The following is a 15,876-nucleotide window of genomic DNA, read 5'->3' as shown; positions in this document are numbered from 1 at the left end:
AGACGTGTGAGCGTGGGCTCAGCCACAGGTGGCGAGACCTCTGTGACTCCTGCCTCAGTCTACAGGGAAGGACTGAGAGTCATGTGCAGCAGTAGTTATGTCCAAAATAGGTACCAGAGAAGTAGGGCCACACAGCTTTGAAGATCCTCCTTACTCCAGGCCTAAATGAAACAACTGCATGTAAAGCTCTAAGCACAATGCTTGGCATTGGGGACCCACAGACTAGTGTGCGTACCCCATCCACTTTCCCACAGGGAATGTTAAAGTGACGTTGGACTGCATACTCCAGGGCACTATCCACCTCCCCTGATCACTCCAGGGCCAGGTCCCAGTAGACTAAGAACAGCCCCTGTGCCCAAGAGCATGCTGAAATTATTCAAACTGGCCAATCCTAAGCCTGTTTAAGTTGCCACAACTTTGCTTCCTGCAGAAACACAATTGAGAGTCTTGTGCATGTTTCCCCCATTCCCCTGCCTCCTCACTTGCCACCTGCTTCCCCGTGTGGTCCCCTGTGACACAGTATGTGCCCCCTTCTCTCGGGAACTGTGAGTAACAGACTGTCTGCAATGACAGTCATCTCCCGATCTGTTGGCATTGCCACGCCTGAATAACAATAGAACCTATATTTTAAAACTGAAATCTTCTCATTAAGAGTATTTCAAGCACAAGAGAGAGCCAAACTGTTGAACGTTCCCCCAAAAGAAAAACAGACACAAATGTCCACAGATGTACTCAGTGGGAGGGAAGCATCTTGAGTGAGCAAAACAGGAGTACTAGTGGGGACAGGTGACTGCTGGCCCTGAGGTGTGAAATGAAGTCAGGACTTGGAGCTTGTAAGTCTCTCACTGGATATGGGAGGGGGTGAAGTGAATGTCTGAGCAAAGATGTGGTATTTCCTTCCCTGAGGACCACCACCTATCTGAGGAATCCCACATTAGAGGTTAGGAAATGGGCAGTCCTGGTGCAAGTTAGGAACAGATTTGGGACATGTTATAGCCACAGCAAGCTGCAGGCTCAATTCTTCCTTGACTCTGAAACCTTTTTACTGGTCCTAATGCCCAGTCATTCCAGTCCTTTCCCAAGTGTGCCAGGCCTGCAGGTGAACCCATCTTTAGCCAAGAAGGAAAGGTTTGCCAATCAGGGGCTCAAGTTGTCATTAGCCTCAATCTTCCTATGTGCAGAACCTACCCCAGCTCACTTTATAACATCTGCTGGGGTTGCATCTCCTTGCTGTGAGTTCCCTACACCTGGGAATGAATGGGGTGAGCCTGGGCTCCTGAATAAGGTTGGGGGCCCCAGAGAGGTGGGGGTACCTGCCTCTGGGGAGTGTGTCCACCCAGCAGGTGTGATCAGGGAACATACACTATGGGGTTATGGAAGAAATGATGTGTCAAGAGAGATGTGAGTCTCCATTTAGACAGAGAGTGTCTTTGATTAAAGGAAATTGGAAGCCAAATCACTTGGATCAAAAAGTACTTTTTGTTTATTGAACCACTGTGTTGTAAACCACGTGTCCCTGAAGGTAAGAGAGCCTGGGGAGTTGCAAGATGCTTAGGACACGAGAGCCAAACAAGGACTCCTCCTCTTGCTAACTAATCAGATTGGGACAGACTCTCCTGTAATCTACAGATGTGGCTTTGCTCAATCATAAGCGGTAAGTTTCCCATGTTGGATTTTCCTGCCAATGGATGTAAAAGAAAAAGGAGTCTCTTCTTGATATAACATTTTATTGTCCATCTAAACTGCAAATCCTGTTTTTTACAATTACTGAACATGTTTAAAGATTTAGATATTCAAATAGCCCAACTGGTGAAGAAGGTTTAGTGATGATTCATAACATGTACTTATCAGTCACTTGAAAGTTAAACAAAGCTTAAGAAGAATTCTTGGGACTTAAAAATTTCCTGTCCCCAAGTGAGTTCTTAGCTTCACCACTACCACACAATTCCAGAAGAGATTTTGGGTTTGGAGATGTCTGTAGTTCATCAATCTCTCCTGCAAATGTTTGAAAAGAAATAAAGTGAACACTTTTTAAACAGAAAGCAGAGGGTTTGTATCTTCTGACAGCACCAGTCCAGACTCTGAGGGTGGCCCCTGCAGTCACTGACAGTGGCTGGTGACTGAATCCCCCTGGCTGTCCCTCGCCCTGACTCATCCCATCAGGTAGCGGCCAGCAGGCTTCAGAGAGGCAATGAGCCTCAGCCGGCAGCCTCAGGGGGCAAAGACACAGAGGAAGCACAGACAGGTTTGAATTCAGGATTTCCTGCTGCCCAGAGAACACAACTTGGAAGCTCAAGCTAGGAGGAAGGGGTTCTCTCTTCATCAGAGGTGGGTGGGCTTTGTAAGAAGGGACACACACCAAACAGAATTAGGAGTCCCTTAAAGAAACAGTTGGTCCTTTTACATTTCTGATGATTAGCTTGCTAAGTAGAAGAAACAGGAGGGAGGTCTTTTCTCCTGTCCTCCCCATGGCAGTAATTGCTAGCCTGCTGCCTGGAGGGCAGGAAGCAAAGTGGCAGGTGACCTTTGACAGCTGAGTCATTTCTGATTTTACATATTATGATGAGAGAGGATGGGAACGAACAATGAGGTCAGTACCTGGGGATTGTTGTCTTCTGGGGGAGACAGTAATCAGGATGGCTAGTGACACCTTGCTTTCTCTTTTCTTCCATTATACATTTTGTACACATCGTCTTTCCCATTTAACTTATTGGAATCTAACTGATTTATCATAAAATAAGCATGGGTTTCTCCCTTTACATGTATAATCATTTTCCCCTCAATTACAAGTCTTATTTTCATGGAGGCCTCCCTTGGAGCTGGTCATCCCCTGCGTCCTCCCATTTTATGCCCAATATCTAGTGCAGTGACAGCTGCATGGAAGGCACTCAGTGAATAGCTGGTGAATGAATAAATGAATGAATATGTCACTGTAGGAAATTCTGAAAACACAGAATAACATGAGTATTTCCCACTACGTGGAAACACAGGTACCATTTGATGGACAATGTCCTAGGATGTGTTTCACTAGGGGAACATGTCTTTGAGCAAAAATGGAATCATATTTTATTGCACTCTTTCCCTTAAGACATTACCTATACTCCCCCAGGTCATTAAATGTTCTTCCACAACATCAGTACATGATAGAGTTGAAGTCGTACTAGGTCTGTCTGTAATGGGAACTCCATGTCACAACCCCTACTGGGAAGGTGTTGTGGTGTTTTGTAATGGGACTTTCTGTTAGAAGTAGGCAAGGCGAAATGGAATGGGCACAAAGTCCGGGTTTCTGATCCAAGAGCTGAGACTGCTGTGACTGATGGCATTCTCCCAAACCAAACCTTCCAATCCGGAATTACCATAAACCACCTTCATCTTTTTCAGGTGTGTACAAGTTCCCAGAAAAGATCATTGGTTACAGGATGGAGGCAAGGAGCTGGGGTAGCAAGAGCGCTGGGCAAGGTGTGAGTGTCGTGGGGTCTGCTCCTTGAATGAGCCGTTTGTAGTCCCTACAGCTTCTCCATCAGAAAGGGATTTGGAGATGGATTTCTTCTTCATAAGTAAAAGAGTGTCACAGCTATGGGATGTGGTGTACATGTCAGAAAAATTAATAGGCTGTGACCTTGTAAAAGATGAATCCATAGGTAAACAGATCTCCCCTTTCCTGGGGGGAAAACCTGTGTCTCTTTTCAGTAATTAGAAATCTCACAAAGCCTGTTGCCTGCAAGTTTGAATGCTGTGTGTCAGCCTTAAAAACTAGCTGCTTTATACATTTTTCATATTAATCCCGTGTTGGGAGTATGCCTCACTGCCATTCACCGACTACTCTCTCTCTCTCTCTCCTTTCTGCCTCCATTGTCCCTCCGTACTCTAGAGGACTGTGAATAGCAGACCCCAGCACCATTGTGAGAGGGTCAGAAAGGCAACCCCACTGTTTCATCTGACAGTTCCCTTGGGCTTTGGGGCTCAGTTCTATGGGCACATCAGTGTCAGCTGACCACAGCTCAGCACCCCACACTCAGCCCAAAGCAATAAATAATCCCATCTGCTGGCCCTAACCCCTGTGTTGAACCACGGTTTCCTTACCCCTCTCGTGTCCCTGCTTTCACTGCACAGACACTCACTTCCCTGTGAGTCAGGCTCAGTCCTCCCTACAATTTACCTGCCTCTGCTCTACAGCCTTCCAATGAACTGTGGGTGAGAAGGTTCTGTGGGGGGATCCCCCTTTATCTTTGCCTATTAGCTTCCCCTGTAACAAAAACCTGACTCCTGCCCATGCCCTGTTGATTCCAGTATTCCCACCCTCACCCGCGGGCAGGTGTCCTGCGGTGCCTCCTGAACAGCCCAGTGGGAGAGAGAGGCCCACATCCACTTGCTGCCCACTGCCATTTCCACATGCTTCACCTCGAATTCTTTGTCATTTATCCTCTCTGAAATCACTGCCAAACTCTTTACCACTCTCTCTCCAGTTTGCTGATGTTATCTGCACAAGTGATTTCTGACAGAGAGGGATTTTCAAGCATACATTCCTGAAGACCCCCCCAAACTTGCTATAGCAGGACCACGAAGATTCTGGCCCAGGAATCTGCATTGTTAAAACACCCAGCAGATGCTGCTGATGTAGACAATCTGGTTAGCAATGTTTGGGCACAAAGCATCTATTGTATTTGTTAAGAACTTTCCAATCCTCTCCCACCCTCCTGGAAAATTTCCTCAGCTCATTCACAGCCCTTGTTCTGACATATTCATTGCCAATACTCCTAGTGACAATAACTATACGCCTGGAATCCCAGGTCATGCCCACCTCAAAGCCCTGATATGCCAGTGTCTGGCAAAAGAATGTTCCAGAGGAAAGGAGGAGCTAATCCAAAGCCCCTATCATGAGATGTGCCCAGGGGGTTTGAAGAACAGAGGAGACCAGTGTGGCTGGAGCAGAATGAGCAAGAGGGGACAAGCAGGAAAGGAGGTGTAAGTAGAAGGGGGTGGGGCAGTTTGGGGAGAGGTTGAAGCCATGATTAGGGCTTTGATCTGGACTAAGTGGCAGACTGGGATCCTCCGGAGGGTTTTGAGCAGAGATGGACAGCAGCTGTCTTGTGTTTTAACAGTGTAGTTGAGAAGAGATTAGTTGGGGACAAAGGTGGAAATGTGGAAGCCAGTTGGGAAGTCATAATAATCCAGATGATGATGCATTATTATTATAACAGGTTGGAAGCAGGAGAGTGGTGATAGGTGTTTGCCTTCTGGATACATTTCTTGACAATAAATTCAACCATTCCAAGTAGGCTTGGATTTCATTGCACATTAACAATGTCCATGTTCATCTGCAAATGCCTACCACACATCATTGTTTCACAGCTTGTCCAGTCTTCTTAACCCGCAACCTATAAATCCGTGCAGAATACTTCTGCTCCTACTTCATACATGCATTGATTCACTCAATTAATAAAAATTACTGAGAAGCTGTTATAGGTGGGGCATGTGTTAGGTGTTAAAGACATAACAGATTACCTGTCAATCATCTAGAGAAGGTTCCTGCGCCTGGGTTTTGTGTACTCTGGGGTCAAACTCAGAAATGCAAACAGGCAGAAAGTGATGAGTCCTATGACAGGTAAAGGACAGGTGCTTCTGGTTCCCCTCGGGTTCTCTATCCTTCATCTCAAAATGCATCTCCCTTGTTCTCCCTTCTCTCCTTCCTTTCTCAGAGAAAGGCCTGCTCCTGCCACACTCTGCGCAGCCCTGTCACCAGTAGCCCTTTCGGGCCTTGGCCACTGAACTAGATGTTATGCCCTATCTTTGACCCTCAGTCACTCTGTCTTGCTTAACTTTCTCCCTATACCCTATCACCCTCCTGCATTTTGTTTTTGTTTTTGTTGTTTTTTGATTGTTCGTTTGTTTGTTTGTTTCTTCAGAGCTGAGAATTCACTCTGTCACCCAGGCTGGAGTACAGTGGGGGGATCATAGCTCACTGTATCCTTGAACTCCTGGGCTCAAGCCCTCCTCCCATGTCCCTCATCTTAAATGAATCCTCCTTTTAACTTTTGCATTTGTTCATTCATTCAGTACTTCAACAGCTATTGAATCAGCACTCAATTCCCCACTTAGTACAAGTCTGTACCCGGGCAGCTGAATGTGGTCAGAGAAAAAATGCACACCTATAGTGACTAGCCTTACCTTAAATTCATGATCAGTAACTGTGAGCTACCTTGCACTCTTGTTACCTTTCTCATGCTCATTCAGTCTCCCATTCTCCTTGATGAATATTTTTTACTTCTTGCCTGAAAATTCCAACACTTCCTATCTCATCTCTTCGTGTCAGTTGATGATTTTGCTTCCCATTTCACTGGAAAATAGAAGCAATGGAAATGAATTTGCAAGTGCAGATGGACCGCAGGGGAAGAAAGCAGAGGAGCTGCTATGTGCACCAGGCTGTGTGCATATCCTGGCCCCAGCCCTGCTGAGCTCTGGTACTGACCCCTCCTCAGCCCTGTGCTCCTGCACCGGCCCCTGCAGAGCTGGTCTGACCTGCTGATGTCTCTGGCAGACAGACAGTGGCCCCTCCCCAGGGTAACACAGCAACAGCTCTCCCTGCATTCCCCTGATGGCAGCCTGGCGCTTTCCCAGCTGGGCCGCCAACTTATCCCACAGCACTCTCAGTGTCCCAGTGTGCGTCTCCAGGATTGGGTGGGAGAGGGAGTAAGCCCCTTCCTTGGCATTGCCCCAAGCCAGGAGACAACTTAGAAAAGACATTGCCTAATTGCCTAAACCATCCAGCAGGGCCCATCCTGAGGAAATGACCAGTACAGCAGGTGCTGGGTGGAAGAGCCGCCCTCCACTCCACACCTTGCAGCAGCCCTGGTGCGGCCATCATGGGGTCCCTACCGCCTTCCCTGTAGCCTCCCCGCCTCCAGTTCTGAGGATCAGACCCATCTGCCAACCCCACGGCTGCCAGGGCAGAGCAAACCCATCCCGATTCCTCAGGTTGCACAACTGGGGAAGATGACCTGTGGATGAAGAAAACACTGGTGTCCAGGAAGTGTCCTGACAGGTTTAGATGGGGAAATGACCTGCAGGGACTGTCCCCACGACCTTTTCTTCCCTCGCATGACCCCAGTAGGGAAGGCTCAGTATAAATACCAGCCCCGGCTCCCTGGCAGGCAGGGACCAGCAGCTCTGCTCCACCAGAACTCAGGTGAGCGAACACTCCATAGAATGATTTTTTAGAAAACTTACTTCGTTTTCTCTTTCCAAACAAGTTTGTCATTGTCTTTTTAAAAATACTTATATTTAATATGTATCCCGTGTGAGTTCTGTGCTGGGCAGAGGGACCACGTGGTCATTCTCCTTGCTGGACTACAGGCTGCTTCAGGGAGGGGCCACCCTGTCCTAACCCCTCTTCCTCCACCCGCGCCTCCTGGGATCCTCTTACACAGTCGGGGTTCAGGGCTGAGGGGTTCACACCTGAGGACTTGTGGCTCTGAGTGAGGTCCCCAGCGAGGCTTCCTAGATAAGCCGCTAAGACTCCAATGAGAACCAGTGGACTTAATTAAACAACGAGGCTCCCTTTGGAATACAAATCCCAAAAGAGGATGAGCCAGTGTGGACGGGACTGCCTGACCCTGTCCTCTCCTTTCAGCACCATGAAGCTTCTCACGGGCCTGCTCTTCTTTTCCTTGGTCCTGGGAGCCAGAGGCTGGTTCTCGTTCCTCGGCGAGGCTGCTGGAGGTAAGGCTGCTGGAGGAGGCTGCGTCCCGGCCCGGGATTCACCCTTGAGTCGGGTCCCCGGGCCTGGTGCATGTGGGCGGCCGCTAGAGAAGCCGCAGAGAGGCCCGGGAGCCCTGCCACCTGCCCGCGGGGTCCCCGCCCCCGGTCACTAGTGGATGCTGCGCTCGGGTGAGGGCGGGGCCGGGTCGCCCCGCGGTGCTGTGCCGCCCCCTGGTGGCGCGTCGCACAGGCACAGCCCCCGCCCTGCGTCCCGGGGGCCAGGCCGCTGGCGTCTGCGCGGTGTCTGGAAGGGGGAAGGCACGCGGGACCCCTGAAGACAACCGCCGCCCTGCACCTCCCGAGTGGCGCAAGGATGCTCTCGGAGGGCTGTTTTGAGACTTCTAGAGTCATCAGTTTCTGTGTTGCTCCGGGACTGTGATGAACTAAGGGGGAGCTGGGTGGCCCAGCTCAGGTCCTCTTGACTTGCTAGAATGTGTCCTGTCCCCTAGTTCGGTGTTTCTCGGGCTGTGTTCACGGCTCTAGTACGTGTTCCAGAACCTGCTGTCATGTTTACCAATAACACACGCTCCTGAGCCACAGGTGTGGTGGGGGCGATCCAGGAACAAGAAACCACAGAGTATTTTTGTATACTCGCTAAGGTTTGAGTAATTGTGATAGGTTCTGCTGCCCAATGTGCCAGAACGCGCCAGGTGTTTTGGGAGCTGCTGAACAGAGTAGGAAGTTGGGAATTTGTGTTACTAACTTAGACAAAGAACGATCATGATTCCCAGGGGGAGCTAAGCTATTTGTTTTCAATATAATACTAAAATAAAGTCTGAAATTGGTATAAAATGACCCACAACAAAAATTACGGAGAAGTATTATTAAAGCTATCTGTTAACATTTTTCTCTTTTTCCTTCCTTCCTTCCTTCCTTCCTTCCTTCCTTCCTTCCTTCCTTCCTTCCTTCCTTCCATCCATCCTTCCTTCTCTCCTTCCCCTCTTTCTGCCTTTTCTCCTCACTGGATGAATTAAAGGGGCCTTTAGCCTGGCTCTGCCAGTGTCCCCCTTCCTAGCTAGATCAGTTTCCTCCCCCCTCCAGTCTACTTGACAGGAAGTGGGAACTGACATACATCAGGGAACACACAGGGAGCTGAGTGTTTTCTCATTTAAGTAAGAATAACTCTGTGAGGCAGGCATCTTCCCCCACTTTGGATGTGAGAAAACTGAGGCTTAGAGCAGCTGAGTCCTTTGCCCAGGGACTTAGTGCCTGTCAGCAGGTGGCAGAGCAGAAGTTTGAGGCCAGCTGTGCAGGAGGGCAAAGCTCTTCCAGGTAGATGTGTCTGCTCCCTACCTGCTAGAGCTCAGTGGTTATGGATCTTGGCCACACGTTGGAGTCACCTGCAGAGCATTAAAACCTACCCATGCCTGTGACCACCCAGCCCCAAGGATTCTGCAGAAATTAGCCTGGAGTGTGGCCTGGGTATTGGGACTTTCTATTTCTCTCCAGGTGATTAGAAAGTGCAGCCATTCATAGAACAAGCCTGTGATAAAGGGGGAAAAAAAGAAGAAGAAGAAAGAAAGAAAGAAAGAAAGCACAGCCAGGGCTGAGAAATGCTGCTCTAGGGCTTCCTGAAGCAACCGTAACTTCAGTACAGTTTTTTAGGCAGTTGTAAGGGACCCTTATGACCCTAACAGTCACAGGGACTCAACTCACAATTCCATGTATTCAGTTTAAGGATACATTTTTTATGTGTCAGGGCAGAAGTTGGCTATGTCCGCAGACTTTCTCAGACTCTGTCTTCCATGGACCACCTCACTCATATACGTGCCTGGATCGTACCACATGTAGCTTCATTCTGTAACAGTGGTTCTTGACCAGGGGCAATGGTGTGGCCCAGGGGACTGTTGGCAATATTGGGATTATATTTGTGTTTGTTTCACTGGGGAATGTGCTGCCAGCATCTAGCGGGTAGAGGACGTGGATGGTGGTAAACATCCCACAGTGCCCAGGACATCCCTGAAAAGAAAGAATTACCTGGTCTGATATTTCCACTGTGGGGACATTGAGGAATTCCATTCTATTATGATTCCTCTGAGAGTTCCTGCCTTGAAACACATCACCAGGAACCTTTAGTGAGGTGTAGCACATAGCACCACAGCAGTCAGATAGCAAGATACAATAGAACCTGCGTGTGCCCACTTACATAGCTCTCACTCGCTCACTCAAATTACCTGAGAAGCCAACCAGGATTAAGGAATGTTCTTCCTAATCCATGGTATCCAAAGGTGCTAGGGTCACAGACTCAAATCTTAAAGTCAGCGGAAGATTTGTCATTCTTTGATTCTGTTTTAAGGTGTTGTGAGAGTCTTTGGGTTCACCTGGTGTCCCTTTGCCTTTTCCTTTCTTTTCCAGGGGCTTGGGACATGTGGAGAGCCTACTCTGACATGAAAGACGCCAATTACAAAAATTCAGATAAATACTTCCACGCTCGAGGGAACTATGATGCTGCCCAGAGGGGGCCTGGGGGTGCCTGGGCTGCAGAAGTGATCAGGTATCTCGAGCTCCTGGGAATGCCAGTATGGGTGCCAGGGGTTGCCTGCCTGGGGGATCAGCAGGGACTGGCCCTGAGCAGGTTCCTTTAGGGCCTGGGCCACCAATGCCCACCCTGTTCCCCAATCCATGCCTAGGTCAGGGCCTGGGCTGCTGGCTGAGCCAGAGCTTGGCTGGTGAAGATGTGTGAACCTGTCCCCAGAAAGCGCAAGGGAGGGCCATGGAGTGATTCCCAGCCCTCTCCCTCTGGGTGCTGCTCCTCCAGCATAAGAGTGCCCAGCCCGGGGTAAGGAGGGCTGAGCCCCTCCTTCCCTCACGTTCCGGGCTCCGCTCAGAGCCCTTGGAAAGCAGAGTATGGGAGGGTGCAGTCTTGCTCACCTGCCTGGTGATTCATCTCCTCCTTGCCTGCCTCCATCACAGCAATGCCAGAGAGGATATCCAGAAATTCCTGGGCCACGGAGCAGAGGACTCGCTGGCCGACCAGGCTGCCAACGAATGGGGGCGGAGTGGCAAAGACCCCAATCACTTCAGACCCAAAGGCCTGCCTGACAAGTACTGAGCTTCCTCTTCTCTCTGCTCTCGGGGACTGGGCTGTGGGCCCCTGAGGGCAGGGACATGGAGTTACTGACTTCTGTGTGCACAGAAGCTGGTCGAGGGCACACAATAGGGGTCTAATAAATGCTTAAGAGATTGAATGTGTTGAAACTGTGTGTTATTCTTTGCAGTAAGGACTGCCTGTTCGATATGAAGGGGGGATCCATGAACACCCATGTTTAGGTGTAGCTGGTGCCCGTGAGTTTGGGTGTAGGAAAGATAATCTCAGCAGTCGCACAGCGCGGACACCTGCACCAACCCCTCCCTGAGTCAGACCCGCTTCCCTGTCCAGCTCCCTGTGCTTACGTTGTTGCTACTTCCAGGCCCTTCCAGGTGCCTGTCAACCACATCCTATTACCTTGTCTGCCCCCAGGGTCTCAGCTCCTCCGGGGTCTCTGTGTCTCGGGGCGGCACACACACATGGGAGGATTGGACTGGGAAATCCTGCCCCGGGAACTGCCACCTTGATCTTCTCCTCATGACTCAGCAGCACCTACACATCCAAGTATTAACCAGTTTCTGTCCATCCCGTCTACAAAATGCCTTCAGTGCAGTTTCCCTCCACTCTATTTTCATTGCCTATTGCAAGCCTAAATGAAGATGTAATGCCACCCTTTTTATGAGTGTTTCCTGGCAGTTTCTCACCTTCGCTAGGTCAAAATTGTGGCAGTGGTGGCAGTGAAGAGCGAGGTGGAGAGAGAAGACCCCTTTACCAGTCAGGTCTGGTCAAGGGACAGACAGCAGGCAATAACGTGAAAGGGGAAGTTTCAATAGAAGGAATTGTTAAGTGGTAACAGGATTAACAACTAAGGGAAAGGAATAAAAGAAGGTATGAAGTTGAGATTGGGCCCCCTCAGGGCTGAGATTTAGATCTTGTGGCAAAGTCCATTTCCCACTGGATGGCAGAGAGTTTGCTGGGGGCCACAAGCCACAGCTGACAAGGAAGAACTGCACTGAGGTGCAAATGAACCTTAGCAAGGACCTGCCCAGGTTGTAGTGGGACCCTGGGAGTGCAGCTGGGGCTCCTCAACTTACTCCGAAACTGCCCACATGGAGGCAGGAGGTAGGACCCTGCTGAGCTCCCTGGGAAACAGGCTGTGGAAGCCACAGTGCTCTGGACACGTTGTGTCTTCTCAAAATTCATATGTTGAAGCTCCAACTCCCAGTGTGCTGTAGTCTTTTGTTACAGCAGCCTGAGCTAAGTCAAGTGAGGTGTTGCTGAACCCCCTGGAAATCCTACTGAGGTGCCACAGACATTGTCAGGAAATTGCCCTGGCATTAGGGGCCACTGCAACTCTCTGGGGTTAGAGCCACTGGGTGCTCTGCACGACATATGAGCAACGCAGGAGCTGGAAGGAAGCACAGCAGGACCAGGAAAAGATGTGTTTATTTCTTGCCTGCCCCTCCCGTGCCCTCCAGGGGCAGAGATTAAAGTCATGCCCAGCTAGCAAGAAGAAATCTTTACAGGGTCCAGCCCCAGCATCACAAACAGGGCAAAGAAGGGTAGGTGTGGAGCTCAAAGTACAGAAATTGATAATTGGCATAGCCCTCTTTTCTGAAAGAGGCATTGAGGAGGATTCCTAAGAGAAGAAGATTAATTATAAAATTATCTTTACTGGGTAGGTGGTTGACATCCCTAGGGGGAAAGAGCTCACAGGGAAAAGCTAAGTGATTTCAGCTGGGTGTAAAAATAAGAATACGTCATAATCGACTAAGGTTAATGGCAGGGATTCAAGAATAATTTAACATCAGAAACATCTATTTTTGTAATTCTTTGTATTGGTAATTAAACAGTTACATATTTATTTTAATAGATGCAGAAAATCTATTTCATAATGGAGAATGTTTATTGATGAAAAAGGAAAACATATAACAAAATCAGCATCCCTTTCTGACTTGATAAATGCAAGATACCAATAATCTATAGCAACAGTTCTCAAACTGTGTTCCAGAGAACCCTAAGGATTCCCCCAGGCCCTTTTAGGGAGGTTTTAAGGTCAAAATTATTTTTATTGTAAAACTAAGACAGATATTCCTTTTTTTTGTACTTTTCTCATAAGTACAGATGGTGTGAAAAGTTCATTGATATGGGTTTGGATTTCCATATTGCAACTCACCTTTAAGAAACCACCACTTTTTGACCCAGTGCAGTGCTCATGCCTGTAATCCTAGCACTCTGAGAGGCCAAGGCTGGAGGATCACTTGAGGTCTGGAGTTCAAGACCAACCTGAGCAAGAGCGAGACCCTGTCTCTACTAAAAATTGAATGACTAAAAATAGAACATGGCGGCACGTGCCTGTAGTCCCAACTACTGAGGAGGCTGAGGCAGGAGGATTGTTTGAGCCCAGGAGTTTGAGGTTGCTGTGAGCTAGGCTGACTCCATGGCACTCTAGCCCAGGTAACAGAGAGAGACTGTCTCAAAAAAGAAAGAAAGAAAGAAAGAAAGAAAGAAAGAAAGAAAGAAAGAAAGAAAGAAAGAAAGAAAGAAAGAAAGAAAGAAAGAAAGAAAGAAAGAGAAAGAAAGAAAGAAAGAAAGAAAGAAAGAAAGAAAGAAAGAAAGAAAGAAAGAAAGAAAGAAAGAAAGAAAGAAAGAAACTACCACTTGTCAATTTTTGGTGTAGTATCATATAATGGCCACAATTATCTAAATATGCTATTAATTACTTTCTCCTTTTCCAACTATATATCTGTATATGAGGCTGAATTTTCTTCAAATACTTCAACCTAAATAATGTATTGCAACAGACTGAGGTGTGAGAATCCTGCTATCTTCTGTAATAGTAATGCAGACATGAAAAAATTTTCAGAAATGCTAAAACAATTCTTCTTAACAACTTTTTGTTTTGAAAATGCTTATTTTTCATAAAAATATATTATTTATGTTAACATGTAATGAATTTATTATTTTAAAAAATAACCGATAAATGTTTTAAATTTTTTCTTTCTGAATTGGTAAATATTGATATACAGAGTCTTCATCAATAACAGTTCTTTGAGGGCTTCAATACTTTTTGAGTGCAATGGGATCCTGAGACTAAAAAGTTTGAGAATCTTTCCTCTATAGCAAACACCATGTGGAATGAAGAAATTTCAGGTGCATTCTCAACAAGGTCAAGAAAGAGACCAGGGTGTCCTGCTCTTACTGCTACTGTCCCACACACTCCTGGGGGACATGGTTAATGTTGACTACAAGAAACACAGGTGGGTAAGAAGTGGAAGAGAAGAAAGGAAATTATCACTATTTCAAGATGACACATTTTCTTTTACATAGAAAATCCATCGGAATCAAATGACAAACTATTATTTAATAGAGCTATTAAGAGAATTCAGCATGACTACCATATTCAAGGTAAAATTTTAAAAATCGATAGCATTTCTTTGCAAGAATTCTTAACAGTTATAAACGACAACATAAATAGTACCGAATATATTACCTACCTAGGAAATAACCTTCAATAATGCACAAACTTTTATAGAGAAAATTTTAAACTCTGTTAAGGGATTAAAAAAATGGCAAAGTATGTCACACTCATGGAGATTTTGTTTTAGCTTAGCGAAGACAGCAATTCTTCCCATATTAACTTATAAATTCAATGAAATGTGAATCAAAAATTTCTCCTTCAATTTTTACCAGGAATGCAACAAATTCATTGTTTGTGGAAGAATAAAGTTAACTATGAATAGTTAAGTCAATTTTAAGAAACAAGAGCAAAGAGGGGACAGGTACGGGTCTCTGAGACGTGTGAGCGTGGGCTCAGCCACAGGTGGCGAGACCTCTGTGACTCCTGCCTCAGTCTACGGGGAAGGACTGAGAGTCGTGTGCAGCAGTAGTTATGTCCAAAATAGGTACCAGAGAAGTAGGGCCACACAGCTTTGAAGATCCTCCTTACTCCAGGCCTAAATGAAACAACTGCATGTAAAGCTCTAAGCACAATGCTTGGCATTGGGGACCCACAGACTAGTGTGCGTACCCCATCCACTTTCCCACAGGGAATGTTAAAGTGACATTGGACTGCATACTCCAGGGCACTATCCACCTCCCCTGATCACTCCAGGGCCAGGTCCCAGAAAACTAGGGACAGCCTAGTTGGACATGCCCAAGAGCATGCTGAAATTATTCAAACTGGCCAATCCTAAACCTGTTTAAGCTGCCACAACTTTGCTTCCTGCAGAAACACAATCGAGACTCTTGTGCATGTTTCTCCCACTTCCCCACCTCCTCACTTACCACCTGCTTCCCCGTGTGGTCCCTTGTGACACAGTATGTGCCCCCTTTTCTCGGGAACTGTGAGTAACAGACTATCTTTGCAATGACAGTCATTTGCAACACACAAAGCAAAGTGGCAGGTGACCTTTGACAGCTGAGCCATTTCTGATTTTACTTATTTTAATGGGACAGGATGGGAATAGGCAATGAGGTCAGTACCTGGGGATTGTTGTCTTCTGGGGGAGACAATAATCAGGATGGCTAGTGACACCTTGCTCTCTCTTTTCCTCCATTATATGTTGTGTACACATAGTCTTTCCCATTTAACTTATTGGAATCTTACTGATTGATCATCAAATAAGCAGGCGCTTTCTCCCTATACATGTATAATCATTTTCCCCTCAATTACAAGTCTTATTTTCATGGAGGCCTCCCTTGGAGCTGGTCATCCCCTGTGTCTTCCCATTTTATGCCCAATATCTAGTGCAGTGACAGCTGCATAGAAGGCACTCAGTGAATAGCTGGTGAATGAATAAATGAATGAACGTGTCATTGTAGGAAATTCTGAAAGCACAGAATAACATGAGTATTTTCCACTACCTGGAAACACAGGTACCATTTGATGAACAAAGTCCTAGCATGTGTTTCACTAGGGGAACGTGTCTTTGAGCAAAAATGAAATCATATTCTATTGCATTCTTTCCCGTAAAACATTACCTATACTCCCCCAGGTCATTAAATGTTCTTCCACAACATCAGTACATGACAGAGTTGAAGTCATACTAGGTCTGTCTGTGATGGGAACTCCATGTCACAACTCCTAC

At 47.1% G+C, this 15,876-nt stretch overlaps 1 protein-coding gene and 1 long non-coding RNA gene across 2 annotated transcripts; one reads left to right on the top strand and one right to left on the bottom strand.

Moving 5' to 3' along the window:
• Nucleotides 1-1,740: 1,740 nt before the first annotated feature.
• On the bottom strand, nucleotides 1,741-7,721 carry LOC123642501. The gene is made up of 3 exons (XR_006736473.1): nucleotides 7,456-7,721; nucleotides 6,169-6,337; nucleotides 1,741-1,995 (listed from the first exon to the last, which is right to left on the bottom strand). It is a non-coding gene; the product is annotated as an uncharacterized LOC123642501 (long non-coding RNA).
• On the top strand, nucleotides 7,081-10,946 carry LOC123642500 (amyloid protein A-like). The gene is made up of 4 exons (XM_045557638.1): nucleotides 7,081-7,186; nucleotides 7,631-7,719; nucleotides 10,114-10,252; nucleotides 10,672-10,946. Exons 2-4 carry the CDS (start codon nucleotides 7,635-7,637, stop codon nucleotides 10,808-10,810), a joined length of 363 nt encoding a protein of 120 aa, XP_045413594.1. The 5' UTR covers nucleotides 7,081-7,186; nucleotides 7,631-7,634; the 3' UTR covers nucleotides 10,811-10,946.
• The last annotated feature ends 4,930 nt before the right edge of the window (nucleotides 10,947-15,876 follow it).

This window comes from Lemur catta, chromosome 7 (assembly GCF_020740605.2).
Source record: "Lemur catta isolate mLemCat1 chromosome 7, mLemCat1.pri, whole genome shotgun sequence".
Lineage (NCBI taxonomy): Eukaryota > Metazoa > Chordata > Mammalia > Primates > Lemuridae > Lemur > Lemur catta.
Note: the sequence above shows the minus strand (reverse complement) of the source record. Positions and strands in the feature narration are given on the sequence as shown.